Below are 25037 nucleotides of genomic sequence, written 5' to 3' on the forward strand. Positions count from 1 at the left end.
CCTTTCACTAAGTGCTTTTAAAAATAAAGAAAACCCTGATAACTCCCCCCATTTGAAGATGGGCTAGTCCAAAATCTGTCGGTAATATCAGATTTCTACTACTTACTGTAAGTGACAGCAACATAGGAGAAAGGTAATTTATGGCTCATTTTACTCTGGAAGAAACGTACTTCATATTTGTATATGTTTACATGTACTTTTAAAATTTTAAGATTTTCGCAACAGAGGTCCTTTAAGCCAAACTACAGATATAGTTTCCATTTGTTCCCATGTTTGTTTTATTTTTTATTGTATACCGATGTCATTTGATGTGATTTGTGCCTATATTGATTTGTATGAGATATGCTGCCTTATTTCACTGCTTACCGTATATTTCTCAGCTATGTTTTAACATTAACATATTTTCCAGTTCCAATGACCCCATTACAGGGATAAATAGGTCATAGTCAGTCATGCCCGATTTTGGCATCAATGTGGCTCACAATGAAAAATATAAGCAGCAGCAGTCAGGCACCTCTGGGGATGAAAAATACTGATAAACGGCCTTTTTCTTAATGGCAGCTGAATAATTTATTTTAACAGGTGTTTCAGAGTCACATCAGGTCCAATTTTCATGTGGTGCCAAAGATGGCGTTGAGCCGAAAATACGCAGCCCTGTTTTGTAGATTATTTTCCCAAAGTGACTAGTTTGCATCATTAAAGAACGCGATATTTAAACTAGACACTGGCATTCATTGAATTTTAACGATGCCCAGTCCAGTGACCCACTAACTAATACCTAAATTCTGCAACCCAAATGCTATCCTGCTTCCAAAAATGTAACTGTTGCAAAAACCTCTGTAGTTTCCCATCATTTTCGTTTGCTCAGTGTATACTTCAGAATGGCTTTAAAGCGGACCTGAATTCAGAACTTCCTCTCTGCTGTAAAAGATAAGCAGCAGCATAATAACCTTTAAAGAAAAACATTTCTTTGTTACAGCCGGTAGAAATCCTGCAATACATATGCAGTGTGTCTACTTTCTGCTTTCATGGAAGCAGACGAAGGGTTAACATTCTGTGTTTACAAATTAGCCGCTCTGCCCAGGCTGCCGAGATTCCAGAGCTGACGCAGCTGAGAGATCAAACTGCTCTTGATTAGTCACAGATGAGGGGGAAATTAGACAGGCTAAACTCTCTAAATACATACAGGGTGGTGATCTCTGTGTTTTTTTTATGTCCAGTGTAAAAAGTTCAGGTCCACTTTAATTTAGATATTGTTGAAAGGGTTCAGAGGTCTTAGGTGTTCACCTTTTTTTAGGCTCTTGGTTTTCCCTCATCAAAACAAAACTTCACAAAAACAAAAAGGCCACTATGGATGAATGGAAATGTCTTGGACATGATTACATGTATAAGGAATGCTTTTAAAGTGAATGGGAACCGCATTTAAAAAAAAAATGAAGCAAATACTTACCTAAGGAGAGGGAAGGCTCTGGGTCATATAGAGCCTTCTGTCTCCTCTCTCGGTGCTCTCTATCCTGTGCTGCCCCCCCCCCCCCAACCCATTTCAATCCCCTGCTGAAAGGGTATTTGGAAGTCTTCGGGAGCCGTGTCCTCCCGAAGACGTGAGGCTCCATACTGCACAGGCGTGAGCGTGCAAGAGAGCGTGCTTGTGCAGGCGCAGTACAGGGCCGCCCTTCTTCAGGAGCACGCGGGCTCCCTGAAGACTTCTGAAGCCTCTTTCGGCCGGGTAAAGCAATATTTGACTAAAACAGTCAAGTACTGCTACCGGGCGAGCCAGCACTGGAACGGGGGGAGCAGGAGAGGAGCAGGAAGGCTCTATAGGACCCAGAGCCTTCCCTCTCCTTGAGTAAGTATCTGTCTCATTTTTTTAAATGCAGTTCCCATTCACTTTAAGACCATAAAGCATGTCAGAAATGAATTTGCACTAAAGAAATGTAAAGGGTGTAATACAAAATATAAAACTGGAAACTGGGCTTTCAAAACTGGAAGTTAAAAAACAGGTCTCTGCTGGTATCAAATAATATTCAAAAAAGTTTTAAAAACACGTAAACTCAAAAAGTGAAGACTGGGTGCAAATAATTCCAGCTTAATGCAAATGTTTGCCTTAATTGTATGCAAATTTCTGCAGCTTGAAAATGGACCAATCACAGCATTTGATTGGTCTGTTGTCATGATGCTACATTTGCATAAAATTAGCATACAAGTATACAATAACCTGGTATTATTTACATCTCATTGACAATCCCTATTGAGACATTACCGTAATTGCAGATGAGCGATATTAAATGTATGGCAAATTGACTTTCATTACTTAATTTGTATAAAAGTCAAGAGGGCATGAACTACATATAGTCAACTGACAGAAATCCCATCTACCACATGTGCACTTAAAATGATAAATGATTAATAATATCACTGAAAGAACAACAGCAAGTATACAGTATAAATATATACAGCAGGCAGAATTTCCATCAGTTGGATCATGCGATTTTTTAGCTGAATTTTGATCTTTTAACACAATTCCCTCAGTGTCATATTTCTGCTGCCAGGAACAGCAGAAGTTCAGCACCATGAACAGCACCCATCTCTGGTGGCAGCTAAACTGATTGAGCTTGATTGTCAAATCGCATAGGAAGCAGTCGTTCCATTGTCATTTGCCTCCAGAACTGATGTCACTTGCAAACACAGTAAAGTCCCAGTTACCCGGAATTCAGGCAACCTAAAATTCCACCTCACTGGCACTCATAGGGGTCATAAGTAGAGATGGCCCGAACCTCTGATTTTCGGTTCGGTTAACAGGAACTTTTGCGATCCACAATAGACTTCAATGGGGAGGCGAACTTTGAAAACTAGAAACATTTATGCGGGCCGGAAAAATGATGGAAAAGATGTTTCAAGGGGTCTAACACCTGAGTTTTTTCAGTAACTACAAGAGGGGAAAAAAATCTAAAAAAAAACTTATAGTTTTTGAGAAAATCGATTTTTAAATTTCTCCTTCTGACCATGGTAAAATTAAACGCCCGCTGACTTTAGCGGTTAATAGTAAAGCCCCTTTAAAAGCTAGAAACACCAAAATTGCTGGGAATGTTAAGAAGAATAGTGGGAACAAGAGGACATTCTGGCTATCCCAGCCTGCATGGGGGACAAGGGGTTACAGAGGCTCGGGAGGGGGGACTCCACATCATTTTTTTTCAGATTTCCCACACTCAGCACATAAAAATAATTAAAAAATATATATATATTTTTTTTTTTAAAACTTACGAGGCCACAAGTATGAAAAAAGTTAAATACCATTTCATAATCCAAATCCATAGAGGACGCCATCCGCGCCCTCCCGTTCATTCCGTCATAGCACCCACAATAATACCGGCCCCGGTCGGGTCCCGACCCCTCTGAACAGGTCGGGTTCTCATTCCCCCCTCAATATGGCCGCCACAGATTCCCACGGCTGCGCAGTCCGCATAGACACGATTGCGGCTGCGCAGCTCTAGGGCCTCCTCCCGCCGCGTCATCAATATGCGTGCATACATTGGCTGCTTGAACTGTTAAGCAACCGGATTTACACCTATCCGGTATTACTACTACTGTAGTGAATTATATGACAATTAAGGAGTACTAGGAGCAATAGCAGATGTTAACGCTCTTGGTAATGCATCCATTATCTATCATTGTGCCGTTATATATATTGTCGCCACCCTCAGCCCCACCCACAACCAGAACTTCCTCAGGAAAGGTAGAAGTGTAGGGAAGAAGAAGAGTAGCATCGACGAGAAGCGGTAACATAGATGAGTTGACCTCTTCTGTCACAGCCTGTGCTGGACAATTTCACATTTTTCTAAACTGTCCTTGCTTATCCTTAGAATAAAATTTGGACAAGCTCCTTAAAGGAACCTCCCCTAGTCAGGTGAGCCATTTGCAGCACATAAATGTCTGTAATGTTAACTGGGCGTGTCTGCAGATAGTGCGAGTTCCGCATGCAAAGGGGGCGTGGCTTTCATCATACAGTGTACGCCTTCCTGGCCACAAGTGCCATTCTGCCTATAAGCATGTTGTGAATCATCTGCCATGTCTGGAAAATCATAGCTGGCTGCAGAATGGAAAATAAAGGTAACATAATAATTTCAAATAGTACATTGCGAATAGCTTAATTAGCACTGATATATGTTTTATCATTTTTATTTATTTATTTATTTGTTTATTTACAACATGTTCCTTTGCGCACACACTGATGTCTCTCTTTCTGTTGTATTCCTGCAGGTTCTTGCTATATGTCCCAAGGACATGAGAGCGGATATCTGTGTGCACCTGAACAGGAAGGTGTTCAATGAGCATCCTGCTTTTCGCCTGGCCAGCGATGGCTGCCTGAGAGCCTTGGCTGTGGAGTTTCAGACAATTCATTGCGCTCCTGGAGATCTCATCTACCATGCTGGTGAGAGTGTGGACGCCCTTTGCTTTGTGGTATCAGGATCACTGGAAGTCATTCAGGACGAGGAGGTGGTGGCCATCTTAGGTAAGAGGTCTACACTCTAACTGCCTTATTACATGTCAGTAGTTGCTTGATGATGACCATAGGGGCCAGATTTGAACAAGGCTTATTCATCACATCATATGTTCCTACTGTCCTGCTTTTAGAGGGTGTTCATACATTTGGAATCACTTGTCCCATCTTCTGGAGGGGGAGCATGGAGGGAGAGCAAATGTGATATACAGTATAGTGCTACCACCATTAAAAAAAAAAAACCCTTTGAAATTCTTAAAGGGGATCTTTCGCGAAAAAAGTAGGCAGTTAAAAAATGTGACAGATGACAGGTTTTGGGCCAGTCCATATTTTTTAAGGGGGGTTTTCAGGGCTTTCTTTGTTTTCAACAGCATTTCCTGAACAACAGTTTAACTGACAAAATAGCAAGATACCAGCCGGCCTCCCTAATCACTTGCACACTATTATGTCAGTTACATTTTGCAACTGTTGTTCAGGAAATGCTGTTGAAAACAAAGAAAGCCCTGAGAACCCCCCTTAAAAAGATGGACTGGCCCAAAACCTGTCATCTGTCACTATTTTTTACTGCCTACTTTTTTCGCGAAAGAACCCCTTTAATATTCTTGCTCAGGACACAGGCTGATCTCCCACCTTCCTTGCCTCTGAACCTCCCTCTCTCGCTCAGTGATCCCTAATGATTCCTTATGAACCCTTTGCTGACTGTATTGGGGCTTTAGGGGGTTTTGGTTAAAGAGGAAGGAGAGAAGTGTTGAAATATATAAATTTGCTTGTGTGTGTGTGTGTGTGTGTGGGGGGGGGGGGGGGGGGTAAAGCCATATCAGATTGATCAGATTGTCAGTCCGGAGAAGGGATGGAGACCTAATGAAATATGGGGTAAAGAGGGAGGAAGAGCATACTGGACTTGTAAGAGTGGGCAATGGCATAGTGAAATGGGTGTGTGACGACATCAACTACCACTGTCTGGTTTGGCTCAAGCTCCGTACGAGAAAAGGTGAGGCTTCAGTGCATCATCCGAGTAGCAGAAAGAATAACTAGCTGTAGCCTACCCTCCCTGCAGTATCTTTACACTAGCTGGTGCAGAAAGAGAGTGACCAAGATTGCCTCTGACCCTCTCATCCCGCCCACTCAATCTTCCAACTTACGCCTTCAGGAGTGAGATACCGTTCTGTGGCAATAAAAACCTCCAGGCACAGGAACAGCTTCTTTCCTCAAGCGGTAGCCATGCTTAATGCAGAACCACACTAGAGCTGCTAGGATGGGAAAGCATTACGACATAGAGCCAAAAATGAACACTTCTCACTATCCCTGTTTACGACTACTTTAACTTATATACTGTCCTTGACTTTTAATATATTCATTGTGTGTCCTATTGTTTTGTCTGTGTCCGTTAAGCAACTGCCAAGTCAGATGTAGCCTAGAAACTGCCCTGTATATACACATGCACTATTTAAAGAGAAACCGTGACCTAGAATTGAACTTCATCACAATCAGTAGCTGATACCCCCTTTTACATGAGAAATCTATTCCTTTTCTCAAAAGGATCATCAGGGGGTTCTGTATGGCTGATATTGTGGTGAAACCCCTCCCACATAAAAACTCTGAGGACCATGGTCCTGGCAGTTTCTTGTCTGTGAACCTCGTTGCATTGTGGGAAATGGCTGTTTACAACTGCCAAAAAAGCAAGCAGCAGCTACATCACCTGCCAGCAGTAAAAATGTCACCATGTGATAAATGTCAGAATGTAAATCAGGGATTTAAAATATTTTACAATGGGCATGTTTTACATGGGCAAAATCACTTACTGTATACATAATTATTGTAAAAATAAAGCACTTTTTTATTACATTATTTTCATTGGAGTTCCTCTTTAAGGCATAACTATAGTCAAACAACATGTCTCTGCTGTATACAAACAACAAAAGTAAACAGCTTGGACGTAATATTCTAGGGGTTGGGGAGTGTGTGTGTGGGTGTGGAGGGGTTATTAACTGGTGTTACATTTAATGGCCTACTATCTCCACTAGCCTACAGAACTCACTGCTCCTTGACACAATCTTGCATAGGCAACAGATTTTAGGTATTTTAGGCAGCTATTAAAGATGGAGTATTTGATATTTGTGTAAACAAAAGCATTTATCTATTAAACATAACACTGTCAATGGGTTGATGTATTGCTGTGGCGAGTGGTAGAGGTTTGAGTAGATGACTGATTGGCTTTGCGCAGTGAGACAGTTTGTTAGTAATGACACAACCGGCTGGGGCGGCCTAATAAATGTTCTTTTTGGATAAACATTGTGCAATGTGTTGTAGTGTTGTGTTTACGGAATGAGCTATGTTAAACCAGTGTTCCTTTTTATGACTAATGAATGAACATCTTCACCTATGATCTGTTTGCTTGTAATTAGAGGGTGTTTATAAAAGGTCAGTGAGTTTCTGGACTCCTGACAGACCCTTTCATCCAGTGCACTGATGTTTTTTGGTGGTAGTTAAACGTAGAGATGAGCCGAAATTTTCGAAATTTCGAACTGCTTTTATTACGAATGCGAAATTTAACATTACGACCCAAATTCGTAATTTCGTAATTAATTTTCAAATCGTAATTTACAATTTCGTAATCGAAATTTCACTCCCGTAATGATGAATTTCGTGTCTCCAACCGAAATTTTACTTTTTCAGGTTTGTAAGGGTTTCTATCCCTCTAGATGCCTAAAATGAATAGCACAGCCAGCCAGCCAGCCAGCCAGCCAGCCAGCCAGCCAGCCCTCCTCCTCCTCCTCCTCCTCCTCCTCCTCCTCCTCCTCCTCCTTCTCTCTCTCTCTCTCTCTCTCTCTCCAGAGATCTGTAGTATTTCAAAACCATACTCACATTCATGACATGTCCAGGGATCAAACCCAGGCCAACCACATGGAAGACAGCTATGCTCACCACCATACCACCAAACACACACTAAATAGACTGCTAACCTAAATCTTACTTGTAGACAGTCATATGAGACACATGCTGGGTGCAGGGCTTTGTGATTGGACCATGCGATAGAGTGAGGTGCAAAAATGAAATCATGCCTAGCAGAGGATGGTTTCACAGTGCTAAATGCTAGGCTGGCTGTGGTGCAATTGGTTAGTGTGTCTGGCTGGTAACAGCAAGGTTACAGGTTCGATTCCATCCAGGCATGTCTTTTCCTTTTGCGTTCAACAGTTGTCCAAACAGAGCCAACAGAGCCCCAGATAGCCATGTAGAGTTAGGTCACAGCTAGCCATTTACGAAAATTTGCGTAATTTGCGAAAATTACGAAATTTCGATTACTACTGAAATCGTAATTGTAGTAATTTCGCGAAATTTCGGAAATTCGTAATTAGGTCATTACGCTCATCCCTAGTAAACGCTATAAAAAAGGAAAAATATCCAAGGAATTGAGAATGCCAATCAGCAGTGTTTAATCTCTGATCAAGAAGTGGAAAATAATACGTTCTGTTCAAAATAAACCACAATCAGGTAGACCAACCACACTTTCAGCCACAACTGCCAGAAAAATTGTCTGGAATGCAAGGAAAAACCCACAAATAACATCAGGTTAGATACGGGACTCTCTGAAAAAATGTGGGGTGGCAATTTCAAAATGCAAAATAAGAGGAACTTGAAGAAAGATAAGCTGCATGATCGATATGCCAGGAGTAATCCATTCCTACGAAAATGCCACAAAGTATCCCACTTACAATAAGCCAAACAGCACAGAGGCAAGCCTGGCACAAAGTCAATTGGAGTGATGCAATTAAAATTGAAATTTTTAACAATGAAGCAACAATGAAGCAGATCATTGCGGCATGCATTCTTTCCACGTTGTGCCTGACCAGGGCGCCACCATAGTCTATGGCCACACAGTGGGATTTTAAATTACTTCTCCCTTTAAATTGCTATGACTAGAACTTCAGTGGTAGCAGATTGAGCCGTCATTCAGCTCACCCTGCACCCAACTGACCTGGTGACCAACACATAGGTGCCAACAAGGCCAAGGTACATCGTTCCTACTGTGAAACATGGTGCTGGATCGTTGATGTTTTAGGGATGTGTGAGCTACAAATGCAAATTATATTTGTTGAGAATTGATGGCAATATGACTGCAGAAGGTTATCGAAAATTACTGGAGGAAAATTTGTACTCAGCCAGGTAGCTGAGCATGAGACGTAATGTACTTGGGCATTCCAACATGACAATGATCCAAAACACAAGGCCAAGTCAACCTGTCATTGGCTACAGCAACGTAAAGTGAAGGTTGTGGCGTGGCCATCTTAGTCTCCTGACCTCAATATCATTGGTACACTCTGGGGAAGCGTTAAATATGCAGCTCATGCAAGACAGTTCAAGAATGTAGGGAAACTGGTGGCTTTTTGCCAGGAAGAATTTCCAGCTTTGTAGTCTGAGAAGATAAAGAGCCACATCCACAACTACCACAAAAGACTTCAAACTGTCGTTGATGTTAAATGGCGCCAAACAGGGCTGGAGCTACCATAGGAAAAAATGGGCCATTGCCCCAGGGCCCCAGAGCCTGTAGGGGCCCCAAAGGTGTCCCTCCCCCATCTTAACTGTTGCTCCCCAGGGACTTTGCAGAGTCTGTTAAGTTGGGAGGTGATTGGGGGAGGGTCAGCAGCCAGCTCAGGGGCCCAGGAGGGAAATTTGGCTGCAACAAAGGGTCTCTAATGACGCTTCTTGGTCGGGGTGTCTGTGGGGGGCCCCCAGGCTAATTTTGCCCTAGGGCCCAATTGTTACTTGAACCGGCCCTGGCGCCAAACATGGTATTAAGAACTGGGGTATGTGAACTTTGCATATGGGTTATTTAAGTGGTTTGTGTAGTGTTTATTATGATTTAACAAGAGTAAAGATTGTTGCTTGGCAACACATGGCTTCAGCCAACCACTAACCATGAGCGAAAGAAAAGTTTTTGTGTTATAACTGTATATCCTGTGCCACTTGGTTCTGCTGTATCGTCTGTTACGAGAAGGTCAAATACCTCCCTTTCAGACAAAAGAGCTACACATGAGTCGACACTTTTTTAGTTTTTTGTATATTTTAAGAGATGTGAAAATTGATTAATTACCGGACTTGTGGCCAGGACACGACCAATAGAACAAGTGAAGTTTGAGAGGATTTGGTAATGACTTAGAGATGGACTGGTTCAACGAGGAGCAAACCATGCAGATCATTATTCTTCATAGGCTTCGGAAGTTGTTCAAGCAAATTGTGCAGCAGAGGATAAGCCTGTCTGGATGACTGATGTGTCGATGTTATTTCAAGCTCCGCTGCTCCCCAATGTGTTTTACTCCGACTCTTTAATACCTTTTTCCTTTCTTTCTAATCTAGTCGCTCGCCCCTAAATTAATAGCATTCTCAAATACAAGATGGAGTATTTGATATTTGTGTAAACAAAAGCATTTATCTATTAAACATAACACTGTCAATGGGTTGATGTATTGCTGTGGCGAGTGGTGGAGGTTTGAGTAGATGACTGATTGGCTTTGCGCAGTGAGACAGTTTGTTAGTAATGACACAACCGGCTGGGGCGGCCTAACAAATGTTCTTTTTGGATAAACATTGTGCAATGTGTTGTATTGTGGTGTTGACGGAATGAGCTATGTTAAACCAGTGTTCCTTTTTATGACTAATGAATGAACATCATTGTAGCAACATGTAGCAAGCAAAAAAGACAACAATTTATTAAAGAAATCAAAACTTTTATGAAGTACTAAAACGATACATTTTTGGCAGGAATGAAAACCCCCAAGCTTCCTAGGATACAGAGCCTCAAGGCTCAAAGTGGCAGCATGTCGGATAGTCACATTCATTCACTTTGACAGGCACGTGCACAGGGGAACTCTGGGTGCTCAAGCACCCCTCTTTTTTCTGCTGCCAACATGTGCCCCTTTCCTCCTGGACTGCCTCCTCCTACTATGTCACAGCTTGTAGGGGATCTGAATGCAGACCCATGAAGCGTGCTGTCTATGGCAGCCACGTTAAGTGATTTGCCAACTTTTGTATTCAGTAGTCACCGAGGCAGCATAGCTCTAATTGTGGATTCATAGTGTAATGGTTAATGACTCTGCCTCTGACATAGTCAACCTGGGTTCTAATCTTGGCTGTTCCTGTTCAGTAAGCCAGCACCTATTCGGTAAGGATTTCAGCTAGGCTTGGTGTACAGAGGCGCCAGAGTAGAATAAAAACGTTTAAAAAACGTCTAAAAGAGGGGGATGTTCAGGTGGACTTTCCTCCCTTAAAAATATAAAACTCAATTGAGTCACAGTATATCAATACAAAAATGTTTATTGAACTCCACTTACTGCAACGCGTTTCGCAGGTGTGGTCCTGCTTCATCAGGCAAACATGCACAGAGGCGCTCACTTCTGCATCTAGACCCATTGAGTTATACTCCTGTTTGCCTGATGAAGCAGGACCACACCTGCGAAACCCGTTGCACTAAGTGGAGTTCAATAAACATTTTTGTATTGATATATTGTGACTCAATTGAGTTTTATATTTTTGAGGGAGGTAAGTCCACCTGAACATCCCCCTCTTTTAGACGTTTTTTTAACGTTTTTATGCTACTCTGGCGCCTCTGTACACCAAGCCTAGCTGAAATCTTGAGTCCACCCTCGGTGGAGGGGTGCTACCCCGTTTCCTATCTACAGAGAGCGACATCTTAAAAACCTGAGTGGGGTCAGGTTCTAATACTCCCCACCTGCACTTGAAGTAGTTGCCTATGGGTAACCCATGTTTGTGAGTATATCTAAAATATTTTGCTTTTAACCACAACCAACTTAACAATACTACACCATATCGGGCTCTCGATTTCTCTTTGTTTTTCCAAGTCTATTCGGTAAGGAGGACTCCAGATTTGTCTTGTCTTGAAATTAGGTTTATTTACAGGCTTCAGCAGGTCTCTCCATGAAACAGCATTTTCCCTCCATGTTCTTAGCTATCAGAAAACGTGAACCAATGACTCACAACAGTGCAGATTATCTTATCAGTTTTACAAGTAACACAGTGCCATCTACAGGCCAAATGTATGAACACCACACTGATGTAACACAACATTAGTTCCATTGCCAGCAGCAAGAAACAAAAAGGAAAGCATTGCCAGAGAAGAGGCCCTGTTCACTGAACTGGAGGAGGGATGGATTTTGTGGCCTTGGGTAACAGGTGCCATTGGGGTAGACTTACTAAAGATATCACACTTAAGCAGCATGGGTTAGTAATAGCGAGAGCACGCTACGCATGGGCCTGTCAGCTTAGCTTGCACTCTTCACTTATGCAAGATCCTTGTATGTGCCGCGCAATGCAATGGTAGCATGACCGCGATACTTCACTAGCGCGGCCACTACTGCAATAATAATGTAGTATCGGCCATGCTAGTGAAGTAGCGGATGAAGAGCGCAAGCTACGCTGACAGGCTATTAGTGCAAGCTATGCTAACAGGACCATACATAGCGCATGCTCACTATTAATAACCTGCACTGCTTGAGCATGAATTCTTTAGTGAATCTACCCGATTGTGTCTCATGCCTGACTGTCCTCTCCGTGTTGCAGTATGTTTTATGCCTTCAGCCCCATATGTCCTCTGCTCAGTCATCTCTGTGCATTGCGACAGAGACACAAAGACTCGATGCCAACACATGACACACACACATAGGAGATGCCACCTATCAGGGATTGTTGAATATCTGTATTAATGGCACCCATTTTTCCTTGTCTTTTTTTCAGTTTAAAAAACCATTCACCTTACACATTATGGACCGCAAGGCTCTGGCTCCTTAACCACTTCAGCCTACAGTGCTGTTTCACCTTATGCATCTGAGCAACTTTCACCTCCCATTCATTTGCCAATAAATGTATCACTACTTATCACACTGGAATGATCTATATCTTGTTTTTTTCCGCCACCATTTAGGCTTTCTTTGGGTGGTACATTTTGCTAAGCATTATTTTATTCTAAATCCATTTTAACAGAAAGATTAAAAAAGTAATGGAAACAAAAAATTATTTCTCAGTTTTCGGCCAGTATAGTTTGAAGTTAATACATAAGTAAAAAACAATAGACAGACTGCGCTAAATATATAATTCCTAATTTTAATAGTGACCTTCAATTGGTCCTTAGTATTTATAAAATGGTCTCATCCAATTTGTTAAAATGAATAATAAAGGACAAATGTTCCCTAGATCTTAAAAGCAAACAGATCTGTTAACTGAGTTAGCTCACAACTTATACATAAAGTCCACAAATGTGAAGAAAATTTACTGCTTCTTTAAAACATATTGGCTGAATGGCCTTTAGTATAGCAATAGTGTATCACTAAAAGTAGAGCAATAATGCAGTCACTTGCAAATAGAGCTGTGCTCATACACTGTTCCTTTCGGTAACAGAAACTTGTGATGTACTGCCGATAGAGGAAAAGGACTTCAATTGACAGGGGTAGATGATAGCAATGCTGCTGTCAATAGTTGATAATCACGTCACTGGTGTGAATAAAGTATAGTATTACACTGTTCCTTTAATGAGGGTGTACTTGTAGTTTACTGCAGATAGACATATAATGGTGCTTCAATGATGATTTCAGATGTTAACAAAGGATCCTGAAGTTAGGTGCAATAGGTGTAGTTGCAAGGATAATTCAGCACATGCATGGCTATGAAAGCTTTTGTATAGTAGTCACGCTCCTTGGAAAGTGGAGTCTTCCTGGTAGTTCGTTGCAGGGAGCCGCTCAATCTCACTCGCCCCGGCCAGTGGCTGAGTGGGAGAGACTTGGACAAACTGCTGGGTAGCGCAGTGTCGGGCTACCCAGGTAGCACAGTGTCGGACAAACTGCGCTAGTGAGTTTGTGTTCATGCGGCCTGTAAACGTCCGGAAGGACGCTTACAGGAAGTACTACGAGGCTGGGAAAATCACAATGATCGTGCTTGTTTTTGGGTGTAGTTTTACTTTTTGGCCACAAGATGGCCACAGTAATGGTTGGTAAATGCGTCCTGCAAGCGTAGGAAGTACGCTTGCAGGAAGTTCAGGGAGGCTGCTTCTCATAGAAGCAGCAGATCATTGCGGGGGCTTAGGTCAACAAACGGGAATGGATTTTCCCGTTCATTGATCTCCGGGCGAGCGGGCGGCGGCGTGCACAGGCGGCGGAAGCGCGTGCACGAGCGGCGGGAGTGCGGACAGCGGCGGTAGCGCTGGAGGTACGGATTTCTCCGTCCCTTGGTTTTTTAAGGGTGGAAAAAGGGACGGAAAAATCCGTACCGCGGGGGGTTAAGTGGTTAAAATTAGGAATTTTATATCTAGCGCAGTCTGTCTATTGTTTTTCACTTTTGACTTATTTAGGGAATTGGGACATCCCCTGATCAGACTTGGCAGCTGTTCATCTTGGCGCATCGCTTTGCATAAATTGAAGTTAATACATGCTACCGTAATAAAAACCCATGTATTTTATTTGTCCCACTTATTACACCATTTAAATTATGTCCTTATAACAATGTATGGCGCCGATATTTTATTTGGAAATAAAGGTGCATTTTTTTCATTTTTGTGTCCATCACCTATTACAAGCCCATCATTTCAAAAATAACAGTAATATACCTTACTACATGCATATTAGAAAAGTTTAGTCCTAAAGGTAACTATTTATGTATTTTTTTTATTATTGTATTGTATTTTTTTTTTACAAAAATTTTTTTGTATAGCTATTGGGGAGTGTGGAAGGTAACGGGGACTTAGATCAATGAATGGGAACTGTGTTCCCATTCATTGATCTCCGGGCTAACGGAAGGCGGCAGGAGTGCACCCGGCTCAGCGACAGCAGGGCAGGCTATCTGGATGGATATATCCATCCAGACTTAAGTGGTTAAGAACCAATGCCTTGATTTAATGTGGCCGTTCTGTGATCACTGTGATTGGCTTGCAGTGATCACCTGGTAAGGAGCCAACCTGGCTCCTTACTGAAAGCAGGAAGCTTTACTTCCTCCAGGAGCAGTGATCTGCCACAGTAAGCTTTGGCGTAGAATCGACACTGCCTCAGAGTTAGAGTCACAGATGCGGCGCACATTCCACTTACCGCAGTTAGGGATGGGAATGGTTAAAGAACCACTGCAGGGCCTTACGGCACTGTACCCTGGGGAAGCTGGTTTTATCCCACAAAATGAAAGTATGAGGAAACATAGTTGAGCATGGGAACAACATACATGCCAAATGTGTCTGATATAACAAGTAACATTAATAATGTTCCAATAATGGTAAATCCTCAAATGAGTTACTCATAAGTAATCACAATGGTTGGAAATGCCGATTTCTGATTCCGACAAAATGTCTGCTTTTAGAAAAGAGATTTTCCAATTAAGTGGATTTCCATGGAATTTCCGATGCAATTTCTGAAATATCATTGTAGTCAATACTAGGGATGCTCATTCGGATTCCGCGGAATTGCAATTTCCGAAATTCCGATCGGAAATTGCATTTCCGCATCGGAATGCGGAAATCGGTAATGCAAGTGCATTAGGCGGATTTTTTTTGCATCTTGTTCAGGAGATTCCATTTAATAAACCCTGAAAATTTGGAGTTTCTAGGACTTACGGGGGCTTTGCTATTAACCGCTAAAGTCGGCAGATTTTTACTGTAATGTATAATGCAGAAAATCTGCAACTGCCTATTTTCTGCATTTACATTACAGTAAAAATCTGCCGAATTTAGCGGTTAATAGCAAAGCCCTCGTAAGTCCTAGAAATACCAAATTTTCAGGGTTTGTTAAACAGAATCTCCTGAACAAGATGCAAAAAAAGTTTTCAAAAAGACCTTATAGTTTTTGAGAAAATCGATGTTAAAGTCGGGCGGAATTTCCGCGATTTCCGGCGGAAATTCCGCATCGGAATGCAGAAATTGGTAGCGGAAAGCGGAATCGGTATTTGGCAATGGCGGAATGCGGATTTACCGCGGAATCGTAAATTGGCATTTCCGACCATCCCTAGTCAATACCGTCAACTTCCATGGTTAATTGCAAAGCCCCCATAAATGCAGTATTCACCATAAGGGCAATGCACATGTTGCTCCAAGCCCTGGACTTGCAATACTAAGTATAGCAAGCCCCAGCAGAGCATCTTTTAAAGTCCCTTCAGGGCTCTCCATTGATCTTTTAACAGATCAATGGTATTCCTCCATGAGAAAGAGGTTTGTTGAGGGACCAATAGGGAGGCCTGGAGGGACTTTCAAAGATGCCCTGCCAGGGCTTGCTATACCTGATATAGCAAGCCATGACACTGCTGCTGGTACCCGTCCAACAAGCCATGCCATATCATGCCCTGCCCCCATCCCAGCTGTAGTGCACATAAAGTTCCTGCCCGTGGCTTGCAGGGGTGTGGCTTGCAGGATTGGTACCGGCAGCAGTATCAGGGCTTGCTATATTAAATATAGCAAGTCCTGGCAGAGAAGCTTGGAAAGGCCCCCCAGGACTCCCCATTGGTCCCTTAACAAATCAGGGACTTCTCAGGGAGGATTTCCATAGATGGGCTAAAAGATGAATGGGGAACCCTGGAGGGACTTCAAAAGATACTCTGCTGGGGCTTTCTATACTTAGTATAGCAAGTCCAGGGCTTGAAGCATCATGTGCATCACTGTTCATCGGTCATCAGGGCAAGGTCGGCGTTCTCATCTCATGGTTTGGGTTTAGAAGTATACAATCCTTCTTTCTCAGCACCATATTATGGCTTTGTGGTGTGCAAATATCAAAGAACTTAGGTATGCGTTATCCATATTACCTTTGCTTTTCGGCACATCGCGCAGAAGATTTTGGAGCTATATTAATTGATACAGCTATGGTTACTTACGTATTACACTGTCTGAAGAGTTTGGCAGTTCCTTGTTTACATTCTGTTAGCTCCACTACCAAGATTTAACCCTTTTTGAAAAGCTGAAAGTCCTGGCGTTCCATTACACCCAGTCCCGTGTCAGTGTAATGCTCCATTGCCAAGTTAAAGGGTTTTGGAGGAGGGGTGTCCCCTGCATCTTGAGAGGTGAAGGGGTTGTATAGCTGGGCTGCTCCTTTGTCTTAATAGTCTCCAGCCCTGGCCAGTAACACAGAGAGAGAGGTCAGGAGGGTGTATAGCTTGTCTGCTCCTTTGTCTTCTGTAATGAGACCCGTGCGACAGAAGACAACCTCCCGGAGGTGCTGCTGATCATCAATGTTGGGGTTGTCCGGTACTTCTGCAATCATGCTTTGTGCAGCCAAGATGCAGGGGACAACCCTCCTTTAAAACCCTTTAACTTGACAACAGAGCATTACACTAACACGGGACGGGGGGTAAAGGAAAAGCCAGGACTTTCAGCTTTTTAAAAAGGGTTAAATCTTGGTAGTGGAGCAAACATAACTTAAACAAGGAACTGCCAAACTCTTCAGACGGTATAATACGTAGGTACCCAGCTAAGTCTACTACTAATTATAACATTTCCACTGCAGTCTATAGATTCACTGTCATGTTTTGTGAAAATCTGAAAAATACATTTTGTATGTTGGTCAATAAAGGCCTTCTATAGGTGTAAAATCGTTAACATTTTTGACTTGGCATCTCTTTTTATGTCATGGAGGTTATGTAGAAGATCTAAAGTTTAACTTTTGAGTGAGAGTGAGTTACAGCTACACAGTGTTCAAAGTGTGTCAGCTTCCTCTTCCTGTACCACATTGCTCAGTCTACATCAACCTCTGTGGTCCCAGTTGGAGATTTCAATCAGGCTGAATCCAGGACTGTATCATCTGCAAAGACATTGACAAATGTCGGCAATGTGGCAGCATATGTTGTGCATAATCAGATTTTTAGGTTCGCCATCTAGGAGAAATCGGTGCCATTAAAGTAAAGAGCCTTCCGCCAGTCATGTAGCTGGAAAGGCATTCTGATTATTTATGTTTCACTTAACTAACTGCCGTCCCCCGCTGTGCTTTCTCGCTGCAATCTGCTTCCTGACAAACACGTTCTTCAACCCTCTTCACAGCTTGTGTTTAGATATAACATAACAAAGTCTCGGTACTGTGGGTCATGGGCTACAACTGAGATGCTCTACAAGTAATTATCATTATCATTTATTTATATAGACCCAGCTTTCCTTGACTCTGTGCTGAGTTACGTAGGAACATGGCTGACGGCTGACAAAAAATACATATTGTTACACAGTACTAAAACATACATAACCATCACTTGCTAATACATCCTATATACAGTATGGCCCTTATTCATTAAACATTTTGGCTGAGTTTTCCCACAAGAGACATTGAGATGCTCAATTTTTGCCTGCAAGCACCCTTTGCCATTTTATTTGGCCTGAGGAAGACTGTACATACCCACCAAACGCGTTGCCAATGCACAATAAAATTCATTTGTCATATGCATTTGTCCTGATTTGAAGTAAGCTACCTATTTTGTTCTTGTTTAATTGCTTTTAACTAAGTTTTATCATACACTTGGGCGCCTCTTCTCCTCTGTGGTGCTCTTCATCTTCCTTTGGAGGGGTATTTCCTTTTGGCCTTCTGGGACTTAGTCACCACTAGGACCACTGGTTGTTTTTACCTGAGAAGTGCGACCGCATCCAGTTTCCCTGGACCCCCGAGTGGAGAAGGGTTTATACATCTCCACCTGCTTCTTATGGGTGGTGCCCTGCTGATTGCAACCTATCTTTGTGTGTACCATTTTTTCCTTCCACCATAAATTTGACATTTCTGTCAATGAGGCTCCCGTTGTCTCTGTGTTTTTTCTTTTTAGGGTGTCCATTCACCCTCCCCATCTACACTCACAGGAGACATATCTATACCATTTTTAATAAAATACGTTTTGTTTTTTAAAATGTTTTCTTGAAGAGGCATAATATAAGATGTATGGCAGTTGATTAAACATGTATAGATAGCACATAATGTTCTGCAAGCAGGGCCAGGCCGAGTCAGAGGCAAGAGAGGCTCCAGGGTGCAGTGTAGGAGGGGGCACACAACTCACTCAGCTATCATTCCCCTGTTGTGTTTGAAGTAGAGAGAAAGAAGAAAAGGGGATACACGACAGTGATTGCAAGCCAGATAACTAGAGATTAAGGTGTTGGGGCCCTGGGGCGCCTCTTGGTCTAATAGCAATCAGTGTGTGACAGCTGGGGTGGGAGAGATGGAGGGGCGCACTTTGGTGTCTCAGCCTTGTGTGCTAGAGGACCTTGTCCCGGCTCTGTCTGCAAGTACACATGACAATTTTAATCGTCATTCTTAAAAATCGCATTAGGTTTAAACTATTACTAGGTTGTCTAAAATATTATAAAAACCATAACTTACGTTAATAGTCCCTTGATTTTAAAGCTAGACTCAACAAGCCTCAACTTTTTCTCCTGAGTTCTTTCCTAGGATATAATTCTCATCTTAAAATAACTTTTCAGCATTTTACAGTTAAAAAAATTATAAAAAGTAGGTGATAATGTGCTATCAAAATTATAAGTATTTTCTTGCTTTCTGGTGGTTTAAAATGCATTTTATGACAAAGTGTGAAAATATAACCTAGGAAAAAACTCAGGAGAAAAACTAAATTGCATATGGGCCAACCAAGTTCCAACAAGCGAAAAAAAGTACTCAAGATGTCCCAAATTAACTTAAAAGGAACCCAAGGGGAGAGTGGCTGCCATTTATTTCCTTTTAAACAATACAAGATCACCCCCTGATCTTTCTGGTCAGTAGGGTCTCCTGTAAATCACACCTGAAACAAGCATGCAGCTAATCTTGTCAGATTTTTGTCATAGACATCTGATCTGCATGTTTGTTCAGGGTCACATGACACCCTGGGAGTGTGCCGGAAAGCCACTAGGAGCTACAGGAAGGTTAGAATAGGGCGCTGGATACTTGGTGAGTATTTTTTGCCCTACCAAATCATAGTCCCTGTTATTCCCTAATGCTGGACATACACGGCCCAGATTCTTCTTATCAGTCGAGCCGCTGATGGCTCGATTGCTAATTTCCGACATGTCCGATCACCGCGTGGATCGATTCCCGGCTCGATCCCCGCGGGCGGACAATAGGCAAAAACAAAGCGCTGATAAGCGCTGAGAAGGAAGTGCCCGCGGGGAGGAGCGGGAATCGATCCGCGCGCACGCCGCTGGCTCGATTCCGGCGCATAAATGTGGCGTGTATGCCCAGAATTAGGCCTGGAACCCACTAGAGCATTTTTTGAACGTTTAGGGAGTGCTTTAAAACGCTAGTTCTTTCCCTAAACGCTCTGCCAATGTAAATCAATGTAACAAATTCCACAGTAGCAATTACAATTAGCAACATCGCAATCACAGGACATGCAGAATTTGGGAGCATCTGCGCCTTAGTGTAAAGTATTGGAGCGCTGACAAATCGCTCATAAATCGCTACACATATCGATTTGTGTGCAATTTTAAATTGAAAGGACCAATCAGAATTAAAATCGCAAATCACTACACAATTGCTGGAAAAAAGCTTACACTTTTTAAAATCGCTACCAAAATCACCGGAAAATGCTCATGAAATGAAAAATGAAATTGAAAACGCAAGCGATTGCGCTGGCGATTTGCAATTTGTAGTAGTTTCCCAGCCTCAGGCATGCCAGTTAGTTAGACTTCCGGTTGCCGGAGTTCTAGATAACAGGGACTTTGCTGTATATAGTGAACTGCTAAGGTCTTTACTTCTGTAGCCTTTTTAGGTACACTTTATGCCTCCATAAACATAAATATCCAACCCCAGGAAAATTTAAAAAAAAGCATGTAATTTGTAATGATAGATAGGGTAATAAAATATCCAGGAGAAACCTTTCAGAATAAAATCTCCGACTAAGCCCGTTCTCCATCTTCTCTGTAAATTACCGCGCTTCAATTTGCTAAATACTCTTTCTAGAGAGCAAATAAATTACATAATTGCATGTTTGAAGAATGATCCAATTTAGAACCCTCTTCAATCCACTTGCAGTTTGCATGTAAATATAACATAAATCACGCTTTATTTCAGAGCTGTGGAATTAAGAAAAATTGACAGCACATTTCCTGTATTTGATATGAACTGTCTCCATTCCCTGTTAATGCTTGCAACTTATATTTGCCCATAGGTTTTATGATGGCTCACTTAAAGTGTTAGTGTACCTTTACTTAAAGGGAACCTGAACTGAGTAAAATTATTTAAAATAAACACATGGGCCTTGATTCACTAACCGGCACTAAGCCGGTTAGTGTGCCTTATCACTTAGTGGGCACAAACTACAGCGCTAACCTTATCTGAGGTTAGTGTGCCTTATCTGAGTTAGTGTGCCTTATCTGAGTTAGTGTGCCTTATCTGAGTTAGTGTGCCTTATCTGAGTTAGTGTGCCTTATCTGAGGTTAGTGTGCCTTATCTGAGGTTAGTGTGCCTTATCTGAGTTAGTGTGCCTTATCTGAGTTAGTGTGCCTTATCTGAGTTAGTGTGCCTTATCTGAGGTTAGTGTGCCTTATCTGAGTTAGTGTGCCTTATCTGAGGTTAGTGTGCCTTATCTGAGTTAGTGTGCCTTATCTGAAGTTAGTGCCCCTTACGTAGCTTTGTGCACACTAAAAGATGCACAAAGCTACATCGCGCACTGCACCACGCACAGCGTAATGCGTCGATCTTTGCGTGTGGTGCGACGATAACGTCGCATCCGCTATACTGTGTATGATGCGACCATAAGGTCTCATAGGATGTGACGATAACGGTGCACTGATGTGCCGTTTAGGTCGCATCATGTACAGTATAGCGGGTGCGATGTTATCGTGCAGTGCGCAATGTAGCTTTGTGCATCTTTTAGTGTGCACAAAGCTACTTAAGGGCACACTAACCTCAGATAAGGCACACTAACCTCAGATAAGCCACACTAACTCAGATAAGGCACACTAACCTCAGATAAGGCACACTAACCGGCTTAGCGCTCAAGCCCATGATGTACCTGCAAATAAATATTACATACTTACCTTGCCATCAGTTCCTCTCAGAAGCTCCCCATTTTCTTCTAACAACCAGTCCTTCCAATAAGATTTTGTCAGAACTGAAATATAGCAGTTGCTGTCAGTTATATATCAGTTGCTTTCAGTTATAACTGAAAGGACAACTGATGAGCAATGTAATGTCCATGTTTTTTTACTATGGCTCAAGTGGGAACTATTACAGTGTAACAGTGTGCTGACCAGGAAGCTGTTATGGGGTAATGGCCATTTTCAAAATGGAGGACAGATAATTTATTGATCACAGTGGACAAACAGGATTCTGGAGAGGAAAAAGAGATTGATGAGTATATTAAACAGGAGGTAAGTATGATGCATGGGTGTTTATTTTGAGTTTTAATTTTCAATTCAGGTTTGCTTTAAAGCAAAACCAAACGGAGAATGTTCAATTTAATTTGTTTAGTCCTTTCCACTGTGAAAGTCTAAATAAATAATTTACCATACAGATCCTCATTCTCCCAATGACAAAGGTCACAATAGTATTTTTTTTTACTATTATTATATTCAGTGGAAAAATAGAACTTACAGTTTTTGCACACAGTAGTGAGGAATGGCAATGCATCTAAACCAAGCTGCACCTGACTGACACTATCTGCATAGAGCTGCAAGACTTCTTAAAGACACAACTGCACTTGTTACAGCTGAGACAGGTGCTACACACCTAATGGAGGATGTTTGCTTCCAAAATAATTTGCATGCAAAGAATTTTAGTACTAGACCATTCCACTGCGATGAGGTCATCTTGTCGGAAGGGACCCTAGCGGTCCACGCTGTACCCCTTCCTCCATTTTAATGGCTAGCTGCTCGCAGGTTAACATTTATGTTTGCATGTCAGTTTTTGGGATAATTTTAAACTGAGGTTAGGGTTGTGAGTAATTTACGCTGCACCGCCTCCTCCATTTAAATTACTAGTTGCTTCTGACAGGATGACCTCATTGCAGTGGAAGGGTCTAGAATGAAATCCTTTGCTTTCAAATTATTTTGGAAGCAAGCATCCTCTATTAGGTATTAGCGCTACGAACGTATGTCTGCTAATTGGCAATGGCACTCGTCCTGCCCTGAGCCCCTGCGGGTTCGTAGTGCTCGCTATGCTACTCTGATAAGGCGTGTTAACTTTTGATAATGTGTGATAACTTTGATAAGGTGTGATATTTGTCTTATCACAGTTTAGTGAATCAAGCCCGATAAACAACGTTTGCGCGCGATCACGTGTGCATTTCATGTGAAAAGCACACATGATCGCGCGATCGCCTTCGTTTATCACGTGAATGAATGCTGTTCATGTGTAAACTTTTGCGAGCAGCAGGGCGCTGATAACTGCTGTGATAGCAGTTATTACGCTTTGATGAATCAAGCCCCAGGAGTGCTCTGGGGCAGAAGGCTGTGTGACATCACACAGCCTTGTCACACATGACAAGTTTTACTGCAACTAAATAGACCAGCAGGGCTGCCAGGCAACTGGTATTGTTTAAAAGGAAATAAATATGGCAACCTCCATATCCCTCTCCTTACAGTTGTCCTTTAACCTTCCTGGTGGTAAGCCCGAGCTGAGCTCGGGCTATGCCGCGCAGGAGGATATCTCAGCCCCTGGTGGGACGATTCGCCCCATTTAAAGTGCTGTACGCGCAGCTAGCACTTCGCTAGCCGCGCTTACAGCTTGATCGCCGCCGCTCTGCGTTGATCGCCCTCACGCAGTGGCGGAAGAGGGCACCCACCCGCCAGAGCCCTGCGCTGCCCAGATCAATGAGTTCCAGGCAGCGCTATGGGCTGGATCGGAGGCGTCTGACGTCAGGACGTCGGCTGACGTCCATGACGTCATTCCGATCGTCGCCATGGCGACAAGAGAAGCCAAACAGGGGAACGCTTTATATACGCGTTCCCCTGTTTGCTATTGATGCCGGCGACGATCGCACTAGAGGGACACATGCGCCCTCTAGTGGTGTTTCATGTAGCAACCACTCTGGTAGCTTTACATGAAACAAAAAAAACAATTTTTTAAAAAATGGATTTCTGCCTATTTGGCAGAAAAAATTAACCGCCAGGAGGGTTAAGCCACAGCTCCCCACATCAGGTGAGAATTTTGGTCTTTAAGTTTAAACGTGAAATCCTTGTCTTTAAAAGGGTTAGGAATATGACATTTTTTTTTTTTGTACTAATTTAATATACAAGATTACAAGGGATTTTCAACACTAAGGCCCCCGATTTACAAAGGTTGGAGAGCAGTGGAGGGCCGGTGTGATTCAGCAAACTTGGATTGGATTGTTTTTAAAACTGTTAGTTGGCAAAAAATGTGCAACCCTTGCCTGGATCATAATATCAGATTATAATAGGCAATGCTGAAAGGTGAGTGAAATAGTGGTTGCAAATGGCAGGTGGCATATATGCGTCTACAGTGAGAACCTTTTGTAATAAATCCATGACGTTCTGAATACATTATAACAATTTTCCAATACAGGTGCTGCATGTGGCTGCATGCACAAACAATATTTCACAAACCTTTTAGCAATCTTCACTGTGATCTGATATGACACAGGTCAGGAAATTTCAGCTCCTGGGGCTAATGGACTATTTGGGCGCCCCAGGCGGTAGTGCAAAATATTGGCTATTGGGTGCCAAAGAAGAAATTTTGGCACCCGATAAATATCTGGCACTGGGTCTGTCTAACCGAAATTATTTGTTTTGAGAATTAATGTTTTTAAAAATATTGTTTTCAAATTTGTTTTGACAATTATTATTTTGTAAATTATCATTTTGAAATGTATTATCTGAAATGTATCGCTTTTTGTATTAATGTTATTTGCAGCAGAGAAAAGGGGTTTTAGGGTTAGACACCACCAGGGGAGAGTTCTGTGTAGAGCTCTGAGTTCTGAGTGTAGTTGTAGTAAAATATTGGTAATATTTACCAATGTTTTTCTATGCTCAATACGGCTGTAAATATATTTTTATTGTTGTCATAGTGCAACCAGGGATGGTTGTAGTCAGCCAACTTCGCTACGCTAGAACTACGCGTAGTTTTACGCAATTACGCTTCGCCAAACTACGACTTCGAAATCAAATATTCCCTTAGTTTATGCATTTGGTAGACTACGCGTTAAAATACACAATTACGCGTAGTGTGAAGCGTATTGTATGCGGATGCTTATGCCCGTATGCAGAAAATTTTACGCATTAATTTATCTTTAAATGCTTATATTGGGAACTCTTCTATGCGTACATTCCCTTTTCCAATGCGTAAATGTGTAAGCATACAATTGCACACGGAGAATTAGATGTGAGTAACGCATTCGTAGTTCGCTACGCAATACACATGCTAACTACACATAGTGGGCGTAAGCTACGCGTAGCGGTACTTTGCTACACGTAAATTCGTAAGCGTAGTTTTGAAACTTCACCTACGAACTAAGAAGCGTAGATGCAAACTACGATGCGTAAATTCGCACTGGCGTAGTTTCTGCTCATCCTTGAGTGCAACACATATATAGTGAGTGGTCTTTTGAGGTCAGCATGATAACACCAATGAAGAATGCATAGTGTGACTGA

The 25037-nt window shown here is 42.3% G+C and overlaps 1 protein-coding gene across 2 annotated transcripts in view; it reads left to right on the forward strand.

Annotated features, from left to right (window-relative positions):
* The window catches only part of KCNH5 (potassium voltage-gated channel subfamily H member 5), a 484848-nt gene that overhangs the window by 417747 nt on the left and 42064 nt on the right, over positions 1-25037 (forward strand). For both annotated transcript variants that reach the window (XM_068254273.1, XM_068254274.1), the window contains one exon: positions 4258-4510. In XM_068254273.1, the coding sequence (XP_068110374.1) occupies positions 4258-4510 (253 nt within the window). The remainder of the gene's footprint in view (positions 1-4257; positions 4511-25037) is intronic.

The sequence above is a fragment of the Hyperolius riggenbachi genome, chromosome 9 (genome assembly GCF_040937935.1).
Source record: "Hyperolius riggenbachi isolate aHypRig1 chromosome 9, aHypRig1.pri, whole genome shotgun sequence".
NCBI lineage: Eukaryota > Metazoa > Chordata > Amphibia > Anura > Hyperoliidae > Hyperolius > Hyperolius riggenbachi.